The sequence below is a fragment of the Perissodus microlepis genome, chromosome 20 (assembly GCF_051167445.1).
Source record: "Perissodus microlepis isolate ML-2025 ecotype Zambia chromosome 20, ASM5116744v1, whole genome shotgun sequence".
NCBI classification, from domain to species: Eukaryota; Metazoa; Chordata; class Actinopteri; order Cichliformes; family Cichlidae; genus Perissodus; species Perissodus microlepis.
In genome coordinates this window covers 10,178,756-10,199,602 of record NC_140480.1, presented here as the reverse complement: position 1 = coordinate 10,199,602, position 20,847 = coordinate 10,178,756, and the positions used below count along the sequence as shown (strand labels likewise).

The 20,847-nt window shown below is 40.4% G+C and overlaps 1 protein-coding gene across 1 annotated transcript; it reads left to right on the top strand.

The window, feature by feature from the left end:
- Window positions 1–754: 754 nt before the first annotated feature.
- clcnk (chloride voltage-gated channel K) lies at window positions 755–19,084 on the top strand. Its single transcript, XM_084917579.1, is given in 20 exon segments — window positions 755–779; window positions 782–892; window positions 2,737–2,868; window positions 2,950–3,078; window positions 4,609–4,748; window positions 4,870–4,947; window positions 6,407–6,482; window positions 7,001–7,126; window positions 9,118–9,202; window positions 9,500–9,601; window positions 9,817–9,901; window positions 11,660–11,812; window positions 12,386–12,455; window positions 12,605–12,715; window positions 13,003–13,219; window positions 15,408–15,538; window positions 15,939–16,009; window positions 16,629–16,709; window positions 18,261–18,347; window positions 18,586–19,084. Coding segments are annotated over 20 exon segments (2,049 nt in total). The 3' UTR covers window positions 18,625–19,084.
- Window positions 19,085–20,847: the final 1,763 nt, after the last annotated feature.

Genomic DNA, 20,847 nt, shown 5'->3' with positions numbered 1-20,847 from the left:
CACTCTTCTAAGCAAGGTCATAGTTTTTTTTAATTGCAATTCTTGCAGTTGTAAAGTTATTGCAGTAACAAAAGCTCAGATTAAAACTGATTTTCAACTGACCTACCTTCAAGTTTATATTTAAATGAATGCATTTCCATATAATGTAATCTAATATAATATCATATCATATAATAAAATATTCTTAATGTTGTTCTTAAAAGTCGGACCATTAAGTTATTAGGAAAAAAAAAGAAGAAAATCATTCATTTTACAATTTTAAGTCCTCTCTGACCTTGGAAAATAGACACTGAATATCTAATATATCTAACAAATCACAATTTTTAGTTTAACCAGTTAAATTTATCAGATTTTAATAGCTAAAGTTATCAGATAATTCATAAATTACACAGTGGAACGTGTATTTTAAGCATATTTTGTTTTACCTAAAAGCTGAATATCATGCACGTCCAGACAAATGAAGGGCACATACCCATGTTCCCCCAAAGAGTTAATATTAGCTACCCTTTCAGCCGTGACTGCCCCATCACCTTAATAATAACACATTAACAGAGGTCAGTTGACAACCAGCTACCAGTTTGTATGTACTACACACAGACGTTTGTCTGTAACACATCATATTACTTCAACTGGGGCTTGAAGGTAAGTCTGCTTGTCTTACATGTAAGTATTTTATCTTCATTCAAGCAGCTTATTTGTAATTGCATTAGTCACACTGCAATGCAAACACTTCAAGACAAAATGAAGAGCCCGGATGAGCCTCGAAGGAGTAAAGCAGATGGCGAGAACAACAACTGGGAGCAAGAAAATCAATCGGACACATCCCATAATAAGAGCCCGCTCCTTTCGGATCCATGGAAACCATGCAGACGGCACCGTGCTGTTGTCAAAGGTCAGAGTGACGTTGGAAAATCGTTATAATCTGATCAATACTGATGCAATCAATCTATCTGAGAGCAGCCATGTGCAATCTTAATCAAGTATGTAGTTTTATGCTGGAGCTCCAGTTTGGTTTGACCTCAATCTGAAAAGTCATACATTGATCAGAATCTTGAACTCAATAACAGAGTTTATTGATAAGATATTATCACATCTTTTAAATATGTATTTTCTGCTCTAAGGACAGGGTGCAACACTGAATCCTAATTACTGATTTGATATCTCATTAATATTCAGTTCTCATACCCAAGTATAACCGGTTGCTGTTATATTTCATACTATACATCTGGTGATTTAACTTTCATATTATATTTTTATACTTCTGTTATTTCAGTTATACTAAACTGTCATTTGATTTCATTGTTACTTGTGTATCCAACCACAGAGCTGCGCACAATCCTTGTTTTTTAGATTCATGCAAGGCTTGGGTCAGGTCACTTAACTTGAAACAACAACTACAGAACCACTCGTGCTAATACTGAAGTAAGTAAAAGCATTCTTTACTGCAGTAGAGGTAAAAATACTAGTGCTAAAAATATTCCTGTTACCTTTACACAGATATATGTGGTAGAAACATCCTCCAAAGAGCTACTTTATACTTTGAGTACATTTCAGATCCTGTACTTTTTCACTTGTATTTGAGTAAAGAGGTTGAATCAGTACTTCAGCTTTTTCTGGAGTGTTTTTTAGCACTAGTGTCTGTAGTTCTACTTAAGTACAGCATGTTTGAACATATTAGTGTTTGTTCTGATGGGTGCTTACTTCAATATTAGCTTATGCGATTCTGTAGGTGTTGTTTAAGTTAAGTCATCTGCCTCAAACCTTGCACAAATCTAAAAAAATAAGGATTGTGCACAGCTCCGTAGTTGAATACACAAGTGTGGGGGAAATCTGTCTGTCCCCTGTGTTCTGGAAGAGGCACCCTAGAACATGTCAGCAGCTGCCCGAAGGCCCGGGCGATGGTCGGTATCGTTGGCGTTCCTGCGATCCAGGGGCTTTGCAGGATGATCACTGCAAAGTCCTCGGCTGGCTGGGTGTGGCTGGGGCAGCCAAAAAGAATGCCATCCAGGCTGTGTGTGAAGCGGCATAGAAAGCCACAAGGTGGCTGTGGATTAAGAGGGCTGATCCGCTGGTAGCTACTGGTATGCAAGTCGGGGCCTGATCACCCCCGGCTGGCTCACCTGAGCAAGGGTCTGTGATGTTGTGAGACCCAAAACAACTGATTACCCCAGGATACACCACTGAGGGAATGGGTTAAATGCAGAGAGGAATTTCCCCACGGGGATCAATAAAGTATACCTTATTATTATTATTAACCTCTTAAGCCCCAAGCCTACCTGATCTCCTGCCTTTTGCCCCCGTATCAGGGGTCGTTGGGGCTTAAAGCGCTATACAAATACAGGCCATTTACCATTTAAGAGGTTAACTCCAAGTGGACAAACAAAAGTAGAACAAAACAAGATGAAGAAAAAAAAATATCCTTAGTTTTGGCCTATTCTTAATATGATCATTTGTGAGCCAAGTGTTTGTATTTTCAGATTGTTTTGTACAATCTAATACAAAGGCAACAACTTGAAGGCTGGAATCAAACAATGCAAACTAACCTAAAAGATTCAAATCTACTCTGGAAACTGCTGAATCGAAACTGAACTGAATCCAATCTGATGAAAAATGTAAAACTTTAATGCTCCACAGCTTTCCAAGTAATTGTGAACTTTACCTTTTAACTTTACCACCTCTGTAACATCTCAGCACAACGCTGTTGCTCTGACATGCTAAACCTTTTTGTTTCCTTAGAGCTGCTGTTGAAGCTGAGGTGTTGTCTGGGAACAGTGTGTGGGATTGAATGGTATGGCTACGCTGCTCTGGGTATTTTGACTGCCATCCTCAGTTTCCTCATGGACCTCAGTGTAGCGAAGCTGCTGCGAGGTGGATACACACACACACACACACAAGCTAAGTAAGCAAAGCACACAAATAATCAGTGCTTCTCTCTCGTGTCTCTTGCAGCTCACCAGTGGCTTTATACGATGCTGGAAGGAAATGTTTTGCTGCAGTTTCTCTGCTGGACTCTTTACCCAGCATGCATTTGTGCCATTGCATCATCATTCTCCCACAACATCTGTCCTTTCTCCACAGGTCTGTTGAGCAACAAGCAGGAAACATGATTAGTTCAGGTGTTTTTTCACAGGCTGTGCTGCTTTTCTCTGTATTCTGAGAGCATGGCATTGCAACCATCCAAGTCCACAGTTGAAGAAAGTGGGAATTAGTTTTTATTTTAGGTCTTAAATCTATCTTAGTTAGATTGTGGCTTGGGGGATAGTGACCACACACTACAAACAAAGCTCTAGCAGAAAACACCCCTTCCTTGAAACGTTCTTCAGTATGCAATTTAGTTCTGTGAGAACATTTTTAATCAACAAGCTTACCTAAAACAAAGGTGTCCATGTCAAAACTGAAAGAAAAAGCAAAACTATTTGTGTCCAAAGATGATGTTTATAACTAAAAAGACTTGATTTTTCTTTACAACTCGTATCATCAACGCCTCATAATGCCTCTAGATTCAGACTCGAATGTATTTATATTATTTATACTATTTATTTATACTTTTAATTCAACTTTAACATAACCATACAAAACAATAACACTAATGATATAGAGGTCTCAAACACTTGTTACAGGGTTAAAAGTCAATAGAAAGTGATTATTATTGTGAACAACAGGAACTACTACAGCACGAAAAACTCTCCATATATTTACATGCAAACCTGATTATTGTTGTAAGACAGACTTGGAAAAATTGTGAGCCCATGCATTAAAGCACCAGTTTTTTTAGATGTGACAGCTAAGCAAACACTGAGTCTCTACCAAATGTGGATGTGTGTGAGCTAATGAGTATTGCAGTAGCAAGCTTTTGCCATTCATTCACTTACAAGTGATCATCACCGTGGAAGTTATGTAGTGTTTGGCTACAACATGGCATAAGATTAGAAAGGCTAATTATCCAAGATGATTTTGTGCGGCCACACCGTAATATGAAAGGACATTAAACCTTTTTATCTTCATTATAGTCTTAGAAAAAAGATAAATGAGCACAAATGAACGTGAACATTCATTTTTCATCACCCACTTTTTCTCTTGGAAACGTCTTTCTGTCTATCTAAAATAAATGGTATTGAAAAACAGTCAAATGAGATATGAAGAAGTCAACTATGATATTAGCAGTCTCAGAAATCTTGTATGAAGTATGAAGGATGTAGGATAAAGCACATCTAAGGGACCATGTGTTCTATCTGTCCACCGTTCGCAGTGCAGCTCTGTACTGTAGCCCACTGGCCCCTCTGGTCTCTTACTTGCAAACAAAGCAAACAAGAAGACATCTCAGCTGAACCATAAAAAAGGAGAAATTGGTTTGACTTATGCAACCAAAATCCCTCTGTGCAGATATAGCCTTTACAATCAAACACTGAAACACAGTTCATCTTCAGCTTGCCTATTTTGTGTTGATTGTCTTTTTAAGTCCCAAAGAAATCCTTGCCTTGCCGTTCCCCTCTATTTAATTATTCAAAAATCATTCTTGCGTATTTACCAATAATAGTCTTTTTTGCCTTTGTGATTGCTTTTGTACCTCAAACTCAATCTTGTAATCCCAATTCTTTATCTTCTCAGGCTCAGGGATACCAGAGGTGAGAACCATGTTGGCGGGATTTGAAATGCCGCATTATTTGTCTCTCACTAATTTGTTTTCCAAGTTCTTGGGCCTCATCTGTACACTGGCTGCTGGCAGCACTGTTTTCCTGGGCAAAGTGGTAAGATGACTCAGCATGTCTTTTTGCTACTCAGAATGCGCAGCAGTAATGTAATCATTTTGCTAATGGTGTGTTTTCTGATTTGTTGTGACGGTTCTGTATATTTACCTCGAAACATCAGGGTCCATTTGTGCATCTTTCCACCATGGTGGGAGGTTACCTGAGCAATCTCTGCTCTCTCATACAACGTGATAAGAAGGTAAAGCACAGAGAAGTAACTAAAAAGGATGCTGTACATTAAAACAGTCTGTGTATGTTAGAAATAAAGCACATTTTAATTCAACTTTTTTGATATTTAAGCCCAGAAACCTTTCAGTTAAAAAAAAAGAAGAGAAAAGCTTTGATAAACCCCATATATTGCACATCAAGTACCAAACACCAGGCAAACAAAGCCAGAGATGATTTAGTGGCACAGCTGAAGCTCAGGTGTTAGAGTAGGTAATCTACCCATCACAAGGTCATTGGATTAATCCCTGACCCCTCCAGTCCACCAATCCAAGTGTCTTTGCACAAAATACAGAACTTTTACTTGTCTCCAAAGCAGTACGTGTGCTTAGGCCTAAATAAATGTTTGATCGGGTGAATGACACAGTTGAGTGAGACAGAAAGTTGAGTGCTCAGCACGAGTGGAAAGGTGCTATATAAATCCATTTAGTGGCTAAAATGACAGAGATTTAGAAGTTAGTAAAAAACAAAAGGAGTGTGAACACTGGATGTCATCATTTTGCTGTAAATAGGACCCCTAATCTGTTTGGACAAATAATTCTGACTCAGAATCTATTTGCCAATCCATCTTCATCTCTGTCTGCTTACCTCATTGCAACACATCTAATCCTTGGGTTAAGATCAAAGCCTAACTGCTGTAACAGATACCTGATAATGAAAGTGCTGAAATAAGTGCTAAGTGAAATAAAAGTAAGTGATGCATAAATAAAATACTAGAACTTGTCTACAGTCTTCCTGGACAGTCTAGAAATATTAATCGCACAGCAGCCCATTATTTGTCAGATAATTCCATTAAAAATGCTCAAAAGGACACAAATGTTTTTGAGAGGTCCAGATCAGTGCTGAGGTGAAGCCTTGCCAAAATGCGCTAGCTGTAAGTGGCCAGTGTCATCTTCCACCTCTCAGCCAAAGCTGCCATAAGCAAATCATGCAAACTTCAACCCTCATGCAGTTTTCCTAAAACTAAACTAAAATTGCTTCTTGTTTCAGGTTGCAAACATTTTTGGTTTATACTTTAAATTTAGGTGTTTTAACATGATGGTCTATGGAGGATGACTCGTGTTTTGGAGCCAGCCACGAGTGGCCGTTTGAGGAACTGCAGCTTTTGACACATCAGAAAAAATGAATCACATCGAAGGACTGAAATAATTCCAGTAAAGACAGTAATCTTTACAGGAAACACAATAAGAGAACATAGGCTCTACATGCTTGTTAAGGCCTGAGTGATATCTAAATGTTAAGAGCTTTGCGTTTGATTCTTCCACTGTTTGGAGGCCATGTTATTTGAATCATAGCAAGGGACCTCAGATGGGCTCAAACGGGGTGTGAAATGCTTCTCTGGAAAACAATAAATGAAATCCTGCTACGTTCTTTAAAGCATAAAAGTCTGAAAAAAGAGACAGCACACACACTACAGCATGTGTTTCTTGTAGGAAAAAGCAGCTGGACAAATGTTGGTTGTATCTGCCGGGGTCGGGGTAGCCAGCTGCTTCGGAGCTCCCATTGGCGGTGAGAAAGCCAGGTTGAGCTTTACAATCAATAACTTTTTATGTATCTGCTCACAGGAAATCTGTTTTTCGCACAGTTACTCAGGTAATGCTCTTTTCTGCCTTTGATTTCCCTTTTGCAAGCTTCACAAAGTTGCTGTTCCCTTTTATCCTCCCTCAGCCCTATTTGGTCCCCCATCGTGTTTGTATATGGTCCTCCCTCACCTCTTCCTCCTTTGATCACCTCTCCGCCTAATATTTTGATCTTCTTACCTCCATTTCTCTTTTGCATCCTTGCTGGAGGTTCATTGCCAAAGGTTTGTGCTTGAAGGATAAGCTCAAAATGTCACAATTTACATAAAACAGCAGGGGGTCTATTAACACCTCAAATATACCCCTATTTCTGTTGGCACAGATGCAGACAACACTATTTATTACAGCCTTCCAAAGATTGTACTGTTTACAGTAGAAAGGGCTACTGCCGTCGCATGCAAAATGCACCTTACTCTTATTCCTGTCTTTGCTCCTCTTCCCCTGCAGGTGTGTTGTTTTCTGTGGAGGTGATGAGCTCTCACTTCGCCCTGAGGCATTACTGCCCATGCTTCTTCTCAGCAGCCTGTGGGGCGTTGACCTTCCGACTTTTAGCAGTGTGGGGTGGAGATGGAGGTGATGGATGCACTAAACACCACTCCTTTAATAGTCTACAAGTAGAGGGTTTACTTTAGAGTCACAGAAAAAAAAGCCAAATAAAGCCTAGAAGAAGAAGAAATTCCCCCCAAATATGGAAAATTATTGTGTTGCAGTGGCCAAAAAAAGAAAGAAGAACACGGTTCACTCAATCAAACTCTAAATATTCTAAAATGAGAAGCTTAATATGAATGCACGCCTTGTTTTTCTGTATCAGTGCTTGGGGCAGTGGAGCTGAAACAGATGTCAGAGAAAAATGTTCAGCAGTACGTCGAGTAAGTGGTGCAGAGGGTCCAAATCTATTAATTATCCACAGCCTTCCACCAGACAGCCAGACAGCGTGTTGATTCAAACTGGATCCAAACACCAAATTCCTGCAGGGAAGGGTTAGGGTAATAAACTTGCTTTCCAGCAGCTAACAGCTCAATAATCAGGCCACAGTAACAGCTCCTCACAGCAACAAGTCCAAGATAATAAGATGATAATGACTGAAGAGCTGAGATTTTACTGAAGTCAGACTTACAAGGACACTGTGCTATTTCCTTTTTAAAAGCTGGACCACTTAACACCAACAACTGCGTAGGAAAATAATGACATTTTAAACACAAGTGTCCTAGATTATACTGGGCCTACACGCTACACCTACATGAGCTGCTCAACTGTAGAAACACAGGCCATGAAGCTCCAACCGCACAGTTTTTATGCTGATGTTAATGTCAGAGAAGATCTGGAAGTCTGCTGTTACTGAGTCAGCAGAGCGTTGGACACTTTTTTTTTACACTGTGTGCCTTTAGTACTTGGTGACCCCTGTTTCCACTGTGCAATAGTACCATTGACAGCTGATCATGTCATGGTCCTGGGTTGCTGTCCCAGTTTTTCTAAGTTAAGGACCTCTTAGTTTTGGTTATTTTAATACTTACCGTTTACAGTTGCTTTATGTTTTCCCTCAGTTTTCCTGGTTTTGTTTATATTTAAGTTATTGTTTCAGTTCATCCTGCCTGTCTCAATCTCTGTGTTTGGTGTTGCTCGTCTTGCCACTTCCTGTTTTATTTTGATAGATGTTTGTCCCCTGTGCCTTGCTAAAGGTTCTACTTCCCTTGTCATCCCTGATTTGTCCCCACTGCTTTTCCCACCTGTTTCCCTCTAGGCTCATGTCCTTTTATAGTTATTGTCTCAGTCACCCCTTGACCTTTGCCAAGTCGACCACAGAGTCTATCCACTCCCAGAGTTTTCTGTAAAATCATTCCTAGTGGCTCCTGGTTATTTGCGTTGTCTAGCTTTACTTTCTGCTTTTTTAGCATGTTTTCCTTTTACATTGATCATTCACTTCCACTTAAGCATCCAGCATCCACTTAAGAGGAGCATTGGAATTCAGTGAGCTCTGCAGAACGACCTGTTCTCTTACCAGTGTTTGTAAAAGCAGACTGCGTGGATAGGTGCTTGATTTTTCTGAGCCTGTGGTAACTGGACTGAAAACACCTGAATTCAAAGAAGAGACTGTGTGGCCTGTTGCTTTGTCTACATGACAGCTCCTTTACTGCCTGCAGTGCACCAATAATCCACCAGTGGGCAGAAGATGTATGTCACTGCAGCTTTTTCAGAGGCCTATTGATCATGTTGACGACATGGATCTCTCAGAAACCCATGTGCCAGACTGTCTGACATAAACAGACTCTCCATCTCTCTCATGGTATTTATCATGAAGATGTCTCATGTTGAAGTAAATCCTTAATTAAATGAAATATTTTCTTTTTTTAAATTCTGATTTTATTTCTTTCTGTTGTCAGTAATGTTGACGGCTATATAATAACTCGCCATGTCAAACATCAACTTTGGCAAAGTTAGTGGAAGCATTTAAGCTGGCAGACTGTAAAATCCAATAAATTTTGAGTTCAGTAATGTGAGGGTATATTAACTCCTGAAAGGCTGTGGGGGAGATTGAAGTGATGCAATTTGTTTTATGTCCACAGAGACTCTCCAGGCCTTGTTCAGAACTAATTTCCCCGATGCTTTACCTTTCTACCCGCTGGAAATTCTGCTGTTTGCTTTCCTGGGGTAGGTTTATTTTGACAGTATCTGCATAATCAAACAGGTCCTCTTTTATTCTCTGTCTGACAGATAATCCCTGACTTCTGGCATTCGTATTCATATCAGTCACAATGAAAACCAGCTGTTTTTCCTGCTGTACCAATTAGCATTCCAATTTTTTTAGTCTCATCTCAACCATTTCCTCCTCCTCCTCCTCCTTCCCATGACTTCTCCAAGTGTAATGACTTCCGATAGTCTGTTGCTGCCTGGATTAAAATTAGCCTCTCATCTCTCACTGTGGTTTGTGTCACTGTCTGAAAACAGGCTGCTGTGTGGGGCTGTGAGCTGCTGCTACCTCTTCTGCCACAGGTGGATCCTGCGTTTCACTAAAACAAACCCAGTTTTCGCCAAGATGCTGACGACAGAGTGAGAGCTCTTTGCAACCTGGAATTGTGCTGTAAAATCTGGTTGACAACTTATTTGCCTTTTTTTCCAGATAGAAGCAAATATTTGTTGAGTAACACACTTTAAACCACTGAAAGCATCGACTAGAGTAGATAGGAAAAAATTTCAGGTTATTTAGAAGTCGGACAGATAACTTTAAAAGCTAATGGAATGAACCAAATGCCTGTATTTTGCAGGAAGGGTCTGTACTCAGGCATGGTTGTCTTCTTCCTGGCATCACTGACGTTTCCCCATTTTGCTGGTCATTACATGGCTTCTAAGGTGGGCATCAGCAGCATTTAAAGACATAAACACTGCAGTGAGTCACGCTGTTGCTTTCGTCTGAATGTTCCTTCATTATAATGCACTTTATTCTGAGTCACTCCCGTGTATGCTGCCTTGCTCTCATCCTCCTATAAATTGTAACTATTAATCCACAATTATAGTCTGCAACAATTTCACCGCTCACTCCAACACTTGATCTGAGCCTGATCAGATTGTTTAACTCCATTACAAGCTCAAACACTTTGTTTGTGTTTGTCATTATTTTGCTCTTCCTTAGACATTATTACACTCACCACAGAGGCTTATTTCACTTTTATTTCTGTCAGAGTGTCAGCTCACAATATCTAATTTAATCTCAGTAACTCAGAACTGAGATTTTCGTCACAAAGCTTCTTGAATAATTTCCCAGTTCTAACATAAAGAAGAAACTTTTCTTGTTCCCTAATTCCATTTAAAAAGCTCTGATTGACTCTGATTGCTGTTTTTTTTTTTTTCAAATCATAATAATCCCATTAAGCTAGCAAAGACGCTAATTGATGCCGTTGTTGAATATCACCATCACATCAGAATGAATATCAACATAGAAATGCTCTTAGCAGAGGTAGTGCATCTGAAAATGACGGTCATGTGCACGTGGACACTGGCCTGTTTTGAATCAGTCTAAACCAACAGGTTTGTGCAATCTGCATGCCATCAGCTACAGCTCATCCATGTCTCTGCAACAGGAAACATGTTTACCTCCACATGAAGTGCCCAACAGGAAAATGCAGGAAAATCTTTCAAAAGTGTTTCCAATCGAGTAAAAAAATACATTTATAAATTAACAAATAGATTTAAAATAAATTTTATAAGAAGGCCTTCATCGTTTGTTTGTATGCATCTGAAGCAGATCTAAAAAAATAAATAGGGTACAAACAAATTCAGAAAACATTGATGAGCCACTGCTTAATTATTCCATGAAAAACTACCAGTTTAGGCAGCAGCCCCGGTTCAGCTCGAACATGAGGCCCTTTGTTTTTCCCCACTCTCTGCCACCTTTGCTGCCTGCTCTCCACTGTGCTATCTAATAAAGGTCAAAAAATTAATGTTAAAAAATATTGGTACACACAGTTTACATGCAGATTTGTGTGCAAATTTTGGTATCCATCCAATACCAAATACAGGGCCAGAATTCCTGATACGAACACTGATATCTATACTTTTAACTTAAAGGCAGCTTATGTAGGTAAAAGCAGCGTGTAATGAGTTATGAGATGAATCATCGTGAATTTGCATTTTCTGATTTTAACAGCCACTAAATCTGTGGCTGTAATTAGAGAAGACAACAAAAATCATACTTCAGCTTTTCGTGTATTTTGAAACTGGGGTTTTTAAGACCTGGAATGCAAATGTGCCTTTTTATAAAGTGCTTTGGGTCAGCTTTTGCTGTTTAAATGTGCTATAGTTTATAAGTAAAATTGACGTGACAGTCAACACGAAAAAGTTCAGATATTTTTCATAATGCCTGATTGAGTTATATTTTTTATTTCTTAGAAAATAATTTAACACAATTCCTACATGTTGAACTTAAAGGATTGAAACAAAGTATCGATCCGATACCAACACCGGCGTTACTGTTGATATCTGGATCGATCCGCCCAGCTCCAGTGCAAACGCACTCTTTGTAAATGAGGACCAATGTTAGCATCAGTCTGTTTTTGTTTCATAATGGCACGTGTGAGGTAGTAATACTAATATCACTAATCTTTTAATCAGTACACCATGAAGGAGCTCCTCACTTCTTTCCTGGATAGCAGGCAGTGGACCTCACAATCCCACAACACCTCCGAGCAGCTGGAGCCTTTGTTGGAGTGGAGCTCATCAGGGACTTCTGTCTACTTCTCTTTGGTTTTCTTTCTGCTCATGAAGGTACAGCAATGCAAAGGTCAATGAAATCATCTTTTTATCTGTCTAGGAATCCTAAGAAGGCTGCGACTCCTCTTGTTCCTCTCTGCTGGGTCACAGCAACCCATAATTGGAATACAGTAATTGACATTTTCACAATAGAATAGGCAAACTAAAGGCTGTTTAACCTTTGAGGATGAAATGTCTTGTGATGCTTGATGCTCAGTCATACCAACACTGCGGGTGGAAAGAATGGGTTTTTGACCTTTAACAGCTATTAAAGTAATAGCCCAGTTACTGGTTTTAATCAGTCCCATTATGTGTCCACACATCTCTTCTTCTCATTTGTGTTTGAAGAAGACAGAACACCTTGGAAACGCACAAAAAAGAAAATGAGTTTAAAAGAAAATTTCTGCACTGAGAACAGTTTCTGATAGTCACTTTTGCAGGAACCAATGAGCAGTTCTCTCATTTCTACATTTAAATGTGAAATGCAAATGCACATAATGGAATCATTTGTGCATAAATGAGAGCAGTGCAAACACAGCCTGATGTGACTCCTCTGGATGCTCTGTGTCTTTGTCTGTTGTGTCTGAGATGTGGATGTTGGTCCTCGCCTGCACCCTGCCTCTGCCAGCTGGATACTTCATGCCAGTGTTCATCTATGGTGAGTGTTTCAACTTTAAATTTCGATATAACAAGTCTGTCTCACTGCATCCCCCATCTGCAGGAGTGAAAGCCGTCTTTTGCCTAACATGGCAAAGCTACTAAGTAAGAAACCCTTTCTTATTGGTCGTTTTGGTTTCTCTTTTCCAGGGGCAGCTATTGGCCGTTTGATTGGGGAAGGAGCCGCTTATTTGTCTTCCACTGGAGTGACTCCAGGCCAGCAGTGGGCTTCTGTAAACCCAGGAGGCTACGCACTTGCTGGTAGAAAAACCTGACCAGCTGTAGTTTGGTGCTAATATTTTACACTCGCATTGACTTTTGCCTGAATGTCTGAAAGGGACAATTTTGCCTGCATTAATCAGTTTACTTCAAATTTTGCTTAACATTTTCCTAGAGCTACAATTTGAATCCAGTTTTAGCTAATAAGTTAATTTCTATCATCATCATGCTTTTCAACTTTTTAAGTTTTTAAGTAAATTTGCTGAAATGTGGCATTAAATTTAACAAAGCAACAATTCAAAGTGCATCATATGGTTTGTCTGCTTTAGGTGCAGCAGCCTTCTCTGGCGCTGTCACACACACTTTGTCCCCAGTTCTCGTGGCTATAGAATTGACTGGTCAGTTCACCCATGCTGTACCCATCCTCCTGGCGACTCTGCTGGCCAACGCCCTGTCACGCTCTGGCCAACGCCCATCTTTCTATGATGCCTTGTCCATCAGCAAGAGGCTCCCACACCTTCCCTCTCTGAAGAAGGCAAGTCCTCAGTAAGTAAACACAAAAGGCCGTCTGACAATCTGTAGTAAACCTCTGACTGTGGTGCTGATTGTGGGTTTTTTGCATCTAGCTGAGCAGTGTGTGTAATAACATTATATGGTTTCCCTGATGTATAAATCCTGGCAATCCTCCTGGCACTTAACGGCGTACACTATGTTACTCTGTTTGTGTCGGGGACCCGATCCTTTGGGTGGACCGATTTTTGGCGCAGCGTGTTTTGGGGTTTAAAAGCCACAGAGACCTGGTGTTTAGAAAAAATGCGTCTCAACTGTTCCGATACTTCTGACACGTACGGGATCACTACAGGTTTTTGCTTGGGCAGCGGTTGTCCTTCTCTCCTGGATCGGCTGGAGCTTTCTTTAGGTGCCTTTCCAGCTTTGACAAAAGTCCAGCTGGGATATCCACATTTATTCAGGGCCTTCTTGATGTGATGTTCTTCTGCCTCCCTGGCCGCTGTGTCAGTGGGGATGGTGTTTGCTCTGTGTTGTAGCGTCCTGATGGCACCCAGTTTGTGCTCCAGTGGATGATGAGAGTCAAACCTTAGATACTGATCCGTATGTGCAGGTTTACGGTACACGCCAGCTTTTAGATGTCCCCCATTCCTGATGGAAATCTCACAGTCTAAGAAGGCTAACCTGCCACTTTTCATATCCTCCCTGGTGAATTTGATGTGTCAGTCCACCGAGTTAATGTGATCCATGAAATGTAATACATCCTGGGATTTGATTTTCACCCAGGTGTCATCCACATATCTGAACCAATGGCTATTGGTTTCAAGGGTAGGATAGCAAAGCCCTCTTTTCCACTTCTTCCATGTACAAATTGGCCACGATGGGTGAAACTGGGGAGCCCATGGCACACCCATGTTTCTGCCTGTAGAACTGACCCTTGCATGTGAAGTAGGTGGAATGAAGACACAGTTCCAAAAGCAAACACACTTGGTCGATGCTGAGAGTGGTCCTGTTGCTGAGGTTGGTGTCATCCTGTAATCTCTTACGGACTACCTCCAACGCTTCCGTGACTGGGATGCAAGTGAAGAGAGATGTAACGTCGTACGAGACCATGGTTTCATCTGCCTCAATAATGACGTCTCACCTTCTCAACAAAATCCAGGGTGTTCTGGATGTTTATAAGATTGGGGAAACCTGCAGTCAGCTGAGACTGAAGAAGTCACTTGGATGAGTGACGAAACGTTTCTCCCACAAAACGCTACGTCCAGATGAACAGAATCGATTTTTGGAGATTTACTTTCCTGGATGATTGAGAATGCATCAAGACGTTTTCACCAATCAACAATCAACAAACCTGTCTCCCCTACATTCTGATTCCCAGGAGCACAGGCGACCATCAGAATCAAAACACTCACAACAATGAATTTAATCCTTTAACCAAGTCAGCCACAAAAAACACAACAGAAACTCATCATGACAACCCACACTGACAATATCTGGAAACTGGGCACAGAGGCTATGAATGTCAGTAATCATATATCTGCTAAGAACTGTAATTAGGATGAAAATCCAAATGAACTCAGATTTAACAAAGATTTATGTGTCTATACTTGGATCATCATCTGTTTGCCACCCACACAGGATTTCAGCCCTTAATGCTTTCTCATGCTTAATGCTGTCACACTTTCAGATATATTTTATTTATAACCTATAACACGTTTAAACAGCAGAAGTTGACCCAAAGTGCCAGAAACCCAGTTTCAAAATAAATAAAGGCTGAAAAGTGTATTTTGTCGTGTTAACTAATTATTCAGTAACAGCAATACTGACCCTGTATTTATTTGGTATCAGATCGATACCGAAATCGACGGTATCACACAGGACTAACAGATATTATAACACCACTTTGGTAAGTTCAGACAACGCATGGATCAGCCTATGTCTGCCAGATGAAGTGTTGTTGGAATAACAAAAGGTCTTCTACATCACTGCCCTGACAGCAGCAGCTGTACTGTCTGACTTCCAACCAGCTCTTATACAACATGCATCCTGAGTATGAGGGGTGTAAGTGATCCAAATTCATCAGTAAAAGCAGAGCATTGCAGTTCTCCTTTATGCGTTCCTGTTTATCTCTTGGCAGCCGCTATTATGTAATTTCAGAATTGATCATTTAATTTAAGCACTGCTGCTTTTTCTCCAGGTGTGACACGATTCATCTCTCTTGCAGGCTTCCATCCACACCAGTCGGACAGGTTGCGGTGAAATCGGTGCTGCTTCAGAAAGCAGCTGGGCCAGTGGAGGCTGAGCAAGCTGTCAGAACCAGCACTGAAATGCAAATCCCTGTGGTAGACTCCTACGGTGAGCGGACAAATGTATTTGATCATAATTCACTCCAATCGTCTGCCTATATTATCTCTTCTTCATTTTATTGCTTTTAAATTTTACATACATGCTGGTCGAAAGCGCACGCACAGGTATGACATCACAAAGATCAACTGAAAGTAAAATAAAATGATGAAAAATTGTAGCCATCTTAAAGGCTGCAGCAGTTCAGCTTCATAAAAGTGCTTCCCCGAGAAGGTGACAATTATGAGAAAATAGTCAATTGGGCAGCTGAGCCTTTCGACAGCAGTTGCACAGATGAATTTTTGTGTTTGGAACAGATGACTCAAAGCCACTAGAGAGCTGCGTGCACTTTAAACTGCAGCACCGACTGTGGCAAAGAAAATAGATTTTTCTCTCCTCTGTTTTGTTGAAGAGTCACAGATTTTGCTGGGGTTTGTCCTGCGATCAGAGCTGCTGACGTTCCTGCGTCGCTGGAAGACTGAGGTGAAAAGGCTGAATGGAGACAGAGAGTTCACTGAGGGGGGGGGTGTTTAAAAGCAGCCGTTTAAAAAGCAGAGCGTGTCCGTGCAATCCATTTGACATTGACTGAATGTGAAACAGCTGGGAAAAAAAGATGATTGAAGTAGGATGTGCTGGCAGGACTGCGAACTGATGGAAGAGCTCATTTCATGACAACTCACATCCACTTTAAAGGATTTTCCATTCACAGAAAAATACTTCTTTTTTTTCTTTTTTTCTTTTTTTTTTAGAGGATTACGATAAACTGTTAAAAGTAGGAAATCAGTTTTTCAAGAAAATGGAACCTACTGGTATTAATTCCAGGTCATGCTTAGCTGTGAAAAACAATGTCTGCCCAAAATGTTGACTGTATTGTAATTACAAAATTACATTTAAATTTTCTAGTTTCTAGTGTTGTTATGCAAGTACAATATAAAACCAATCAAGGCATTTACTTGACTTACTTGAGTTTATACCATGAATATTTTTCTTAACCAATTAAAATTTGAATAAATAAACATTTGATTTTGTATATTTCTGTTGCATTTTACTCCAAATTACTGATTCATGTTTATGAGCAATAGAAAACTGTGTGTGTGTGCAGAGTCCGGAGAAACATCTGGATGAAGGATGCTGCATTTACCAAACCTCCATCGTGATATCACCTCACAACACTGTTCAGGAGGTAGGGGCCCTTTGTTAAATGGAACTGGCAGCGTTACCAGTCACTGATTTAAAGCAACAGTTGGCCCAACAATTGCAAGAAATCCTGTTTATCACTTTCTGAGAACTGGAGGATGATGCACACTTTTCAAAGCACAAACCGGGAGGCAGTTAGCAGAGCATAGCATAATCAGTTGGAAACAGCTAATAACTAATGAGCTGTTTTATTCACTATTTTATTCCATTTATGCACAGACTGAAATTGAAAATAAAAGCAACTGGAGCTAGCTTAGTTTTGAAATATTTAGATATGAGTAAAACACTGATGCAGTCTGTCTCTGAAAATGGACCTACCTGGTCTCACATCTCCTGCTTCTCTTAAGTAATGAGCAAATTTTCTGAATGGATAAACTGAACTGTGTTAACTCTTTATCTGTGTCTATCTGATCCTCTCCACTAGCTCTTAGAGTGCCTCAACCACCTGCCACACTCTTCATCTCTCTCCACCTGTTCTCTCTGCTGTTGTTCTCCTAAAAAGAATGCAGTCAGAATGCCAGAAAATCTCACTTTTTTGATGATTAGATCACAAATATAAATACAACAAACCTTTTTTTTTAATGCACAACACTTTTATTCAAGCAAGGAGCAAAACTCATGAGATCGTGAATCTCTTTTGTGAGCTCAGGTTTGTCTCTGGCAGGTGAACTTGCAGCTTGCGCAGAGGGTTTATCTTGCTGGGTTGCAAAAGCATCCTCATCCCTTCCTCACAAAACCTTAAGTTGTAGCAGAGGCTGTGGCACGTGTGCTTCACTGACTCATCAGCTGCTACAGCAACAGGAGACTACACTTCCTCCACCTTCTGGCATTGCCTGCTCCTTGTTGCTGTCACCATCTTTTTTCCTGCAAAATATTTTTATACCCACAGCAAACCAACCAATCAAACAACCAGCAACCAAGTGCCAACAGTTAAAAGCCCTGTTAACTGGTGCTCTCTCTCTCTCCCTCTCTCGCTGCACACTCAAACAAAAAGCTTTCTAGCCAATTAGAGTGAAGTAGATGTTTGAATTGCACACAGCGAACCCAAATCCTTGTGTTTCTGATCAACAATATGCAATTATTTTGGGGGACTTGCCAGACTTTTTTTTTTTAAATAAGCAGGCAGCTGTTCTCAGAAATAATAACCCCCACTACACTGCTTAACAAATGATAGTGGACAGATACTGTTGGATTACATTACCCTAGCACATAAAGAGCAGGATATTTCTCTCGTTAAGTTGGAAGAGACAAAAAATGAAGCCAGATGAGAGCAAATTAAAATTAGATTCAACAGATGGCTGAAAAACACTCTAAACACTCGGTTACTTAAATATGTGAAGATAAAGACAATCTGATCCACAGGGCATATAATTTAAAAAAAAGTCTTATTTGCAACTTGTCTGATAAAACAGCGGGAAAGAAACAAAACAGCGACAACAACAAAAAACCCTGCAGTTTCCAGGACGTCAGATGAATATTTATGATCTCATCTGAGAAATTGCTTTCATTAACCCTTTTTTCCTCTGCGTGTTCTCAGGCCCACAGTATACTGAGTTTACTCGGATCCCAAACCTTGTTTGTTGCAGACGAAGGAAAGCTGGTCGGGCTTATCACGTGGCCAGAGGTAGGGAGTGTTTTTGTGTACTTTCACCCATGCACAGATGTTACCTTCAACATGCACATTTTTGTCACATTCCCATGTTCCTCAAATGAGCTTTACTTTGTGCAAACAAGACCACGTCCTTGTATGGATTTGTTAAAATTATGCAGGGCGCTGGGAGGAAATAGCTACTTATGGATTCAAAGCAGTCTCATTTGTTCCTTACCTCCATCTCTTCCTCCTTCTCCCTTTTCTCCTCCAGATGAAGAGGATATTAGAGGACTTGGCCAAAGAAATCTGAGCGACATCACAGCGACATCATCACGACAGCACATCCTATCAAAATTTATTTTAAATAAACATGTATCCGTCTCTGCCTGATTAGCTCAACGTGTTTAATAATGATGTAATTGCTCTAACAATATTTGCACATCAAACTATACTGTTATCACCTGCAAACTCCTGTGAAAAACACTTATCAGAGCCTATTATCTTTCATTTTTATTTTTGTAATTAGAAGGATCTCGTCCATTAAGCAGATAGCACACAGTCTCATTTACTGCTTTGCACTTTGTCTCACAGTAAAATTGTAAGCACAAAGAATATTAACCAGTGCTAATAGGAAGAAAAACAGTTTAAAAATGTATACAAGTAATAACAGTCAGTCTCTGTTCAGTATATATTAGGTCCTGTGGGGTGCAACTGAAAGTTATGTGACCATGCATCTTAAATAATAACCCAGGGGCAGCCATGTTTTTGGTTTTTTTGGGGGGTTTTTTTGTTTTCTTTTGGGGGGGGTGGGGGGGTGGGGGGGGGGGGGTGGAGAGAATGAGGCTTCCTTGAAAATACACCCAAATGTTTTTGTTTTTATTTTTTGCTTATGGCATTTTTTAAGGGATCAGTGTAGTGTATCTTTGGTAAAGAACTGGGCGGATCAATCCAAATATCAATAATACCAATACTGCTATTGGTATTAATATCAGATCGATACCAGCATGATAAGATACTTTGTTTCTATCCTCCAAATTCAGTGTGTAGCCCAATGAATTGTGTTAAACAAAACATGCACTATGAAAAATGTCTGAACCTTTGACAGTCACGTCTGTTTTATTTACAGCCCACAGCACATTTAAACAACAGAAGCTAATCCAAAGTGCTTTCGAGATGGGCACTTTTACATTTCAGATCTCCAAAAAAAGTTTCAAAATACTTAATTGCCCCTTGGGGATAAATAAAGTCTTGGCTCAAGAGTTGGCAGTTCGTCCTGTAATCGGAAGGTTGCCGGTTCGAGCCCCGGCTTGGACAGTCTCGGTCGTTGTGTCCTTCGGCAAGACACTTCACCCGTTGCCTACTGGTGGTGGTCAGAGGGCCCGGTGGTGCCAGTGTCCGGCAGCCTCGCCTCTGTCAGTGCGCCCCAGGGTGGCTGTGGCTACAATGTAGCTTGCCATCACCAGTGTGTGAATGTGTGTGTGAATGGGTGGATGACTGAGCGTGTAAAGCGCTTTGGGGTCCTTAGGGACTGAGTAAAGCGCTATACAAATACAGGCCTTTTACCATTTTGGATTCTGATGAAAAGCTGAAAGCTGTGTTTTATTGTGTTAACTTGTTAAAATGTGTTCAGAATTTGCAAATCGATGCTTCAACTCATAAGCTGCATTTATAAGTTTAAAGTAGCGATATTGGTGTCGGTATTGGTAATCGATACCAGCATTTCAGTATCACACAGCACTACTTTGGTACACTGACCCATGATTTCTCCTGTGACTTGTATCTATGAGAGGTAATTTTGAAAGTTCAGAAGTTTCAGACTTGGGGTTGTAAAATCAAAAAGCTTGTCGTGATTTAAATTTGGTTCAAGGTCTTCCTGTAAGCCCCTGGGCTGTTTTCAGCATGGCTGCTATTTTTAAACCTTTCAGTAGAAGTCCTGTTCTGAACATTTGTACTTTGTATTTATGTGAGCCAGACCGCTATGCTCATGTGACCAAAAGACCTTTTCATTGCACATGTGCCATATATTACGCTGCCACACCTCACGGTTCAGATCGTTCCTGCTGAATTTTTTTCCTCAGCCTCTTTGGGCTCTGCACTGACAGCCTAACACGAAGCCGTTGGGCTTGGGAACAGTGACTTTTCCACTAAAAACTGCAGAAAATTGCTCTGCTCTCTCATCACCACCTCCGTGTGAAATTCATGTCAATTTGAAACATAACTTCACTTTTCCTCTGCACAAATTTAAGGTCTGGGGAGAAATTGTTGAGTGCACAGTGGAGGTGGTCATAACTAGACTTCAAGGGAGTGATCAACAAACAGGAAACTGGAAATCCACCAAATTCAAACAAGGTAGGGTGCCTAAATTTCACGAACCTATTCACACATTTTGACTGAATCTTATAAACTTGTTGCCCACTGAAGGCCCACTGGATTTAAAATTATAGCTGCTATGTGTTGAATGTAACAGTTTGTGACTTGGACATCCTTCCTAGAGTTACCACAAGGAAAAGACACTGGCATTCTTCAGTTATGC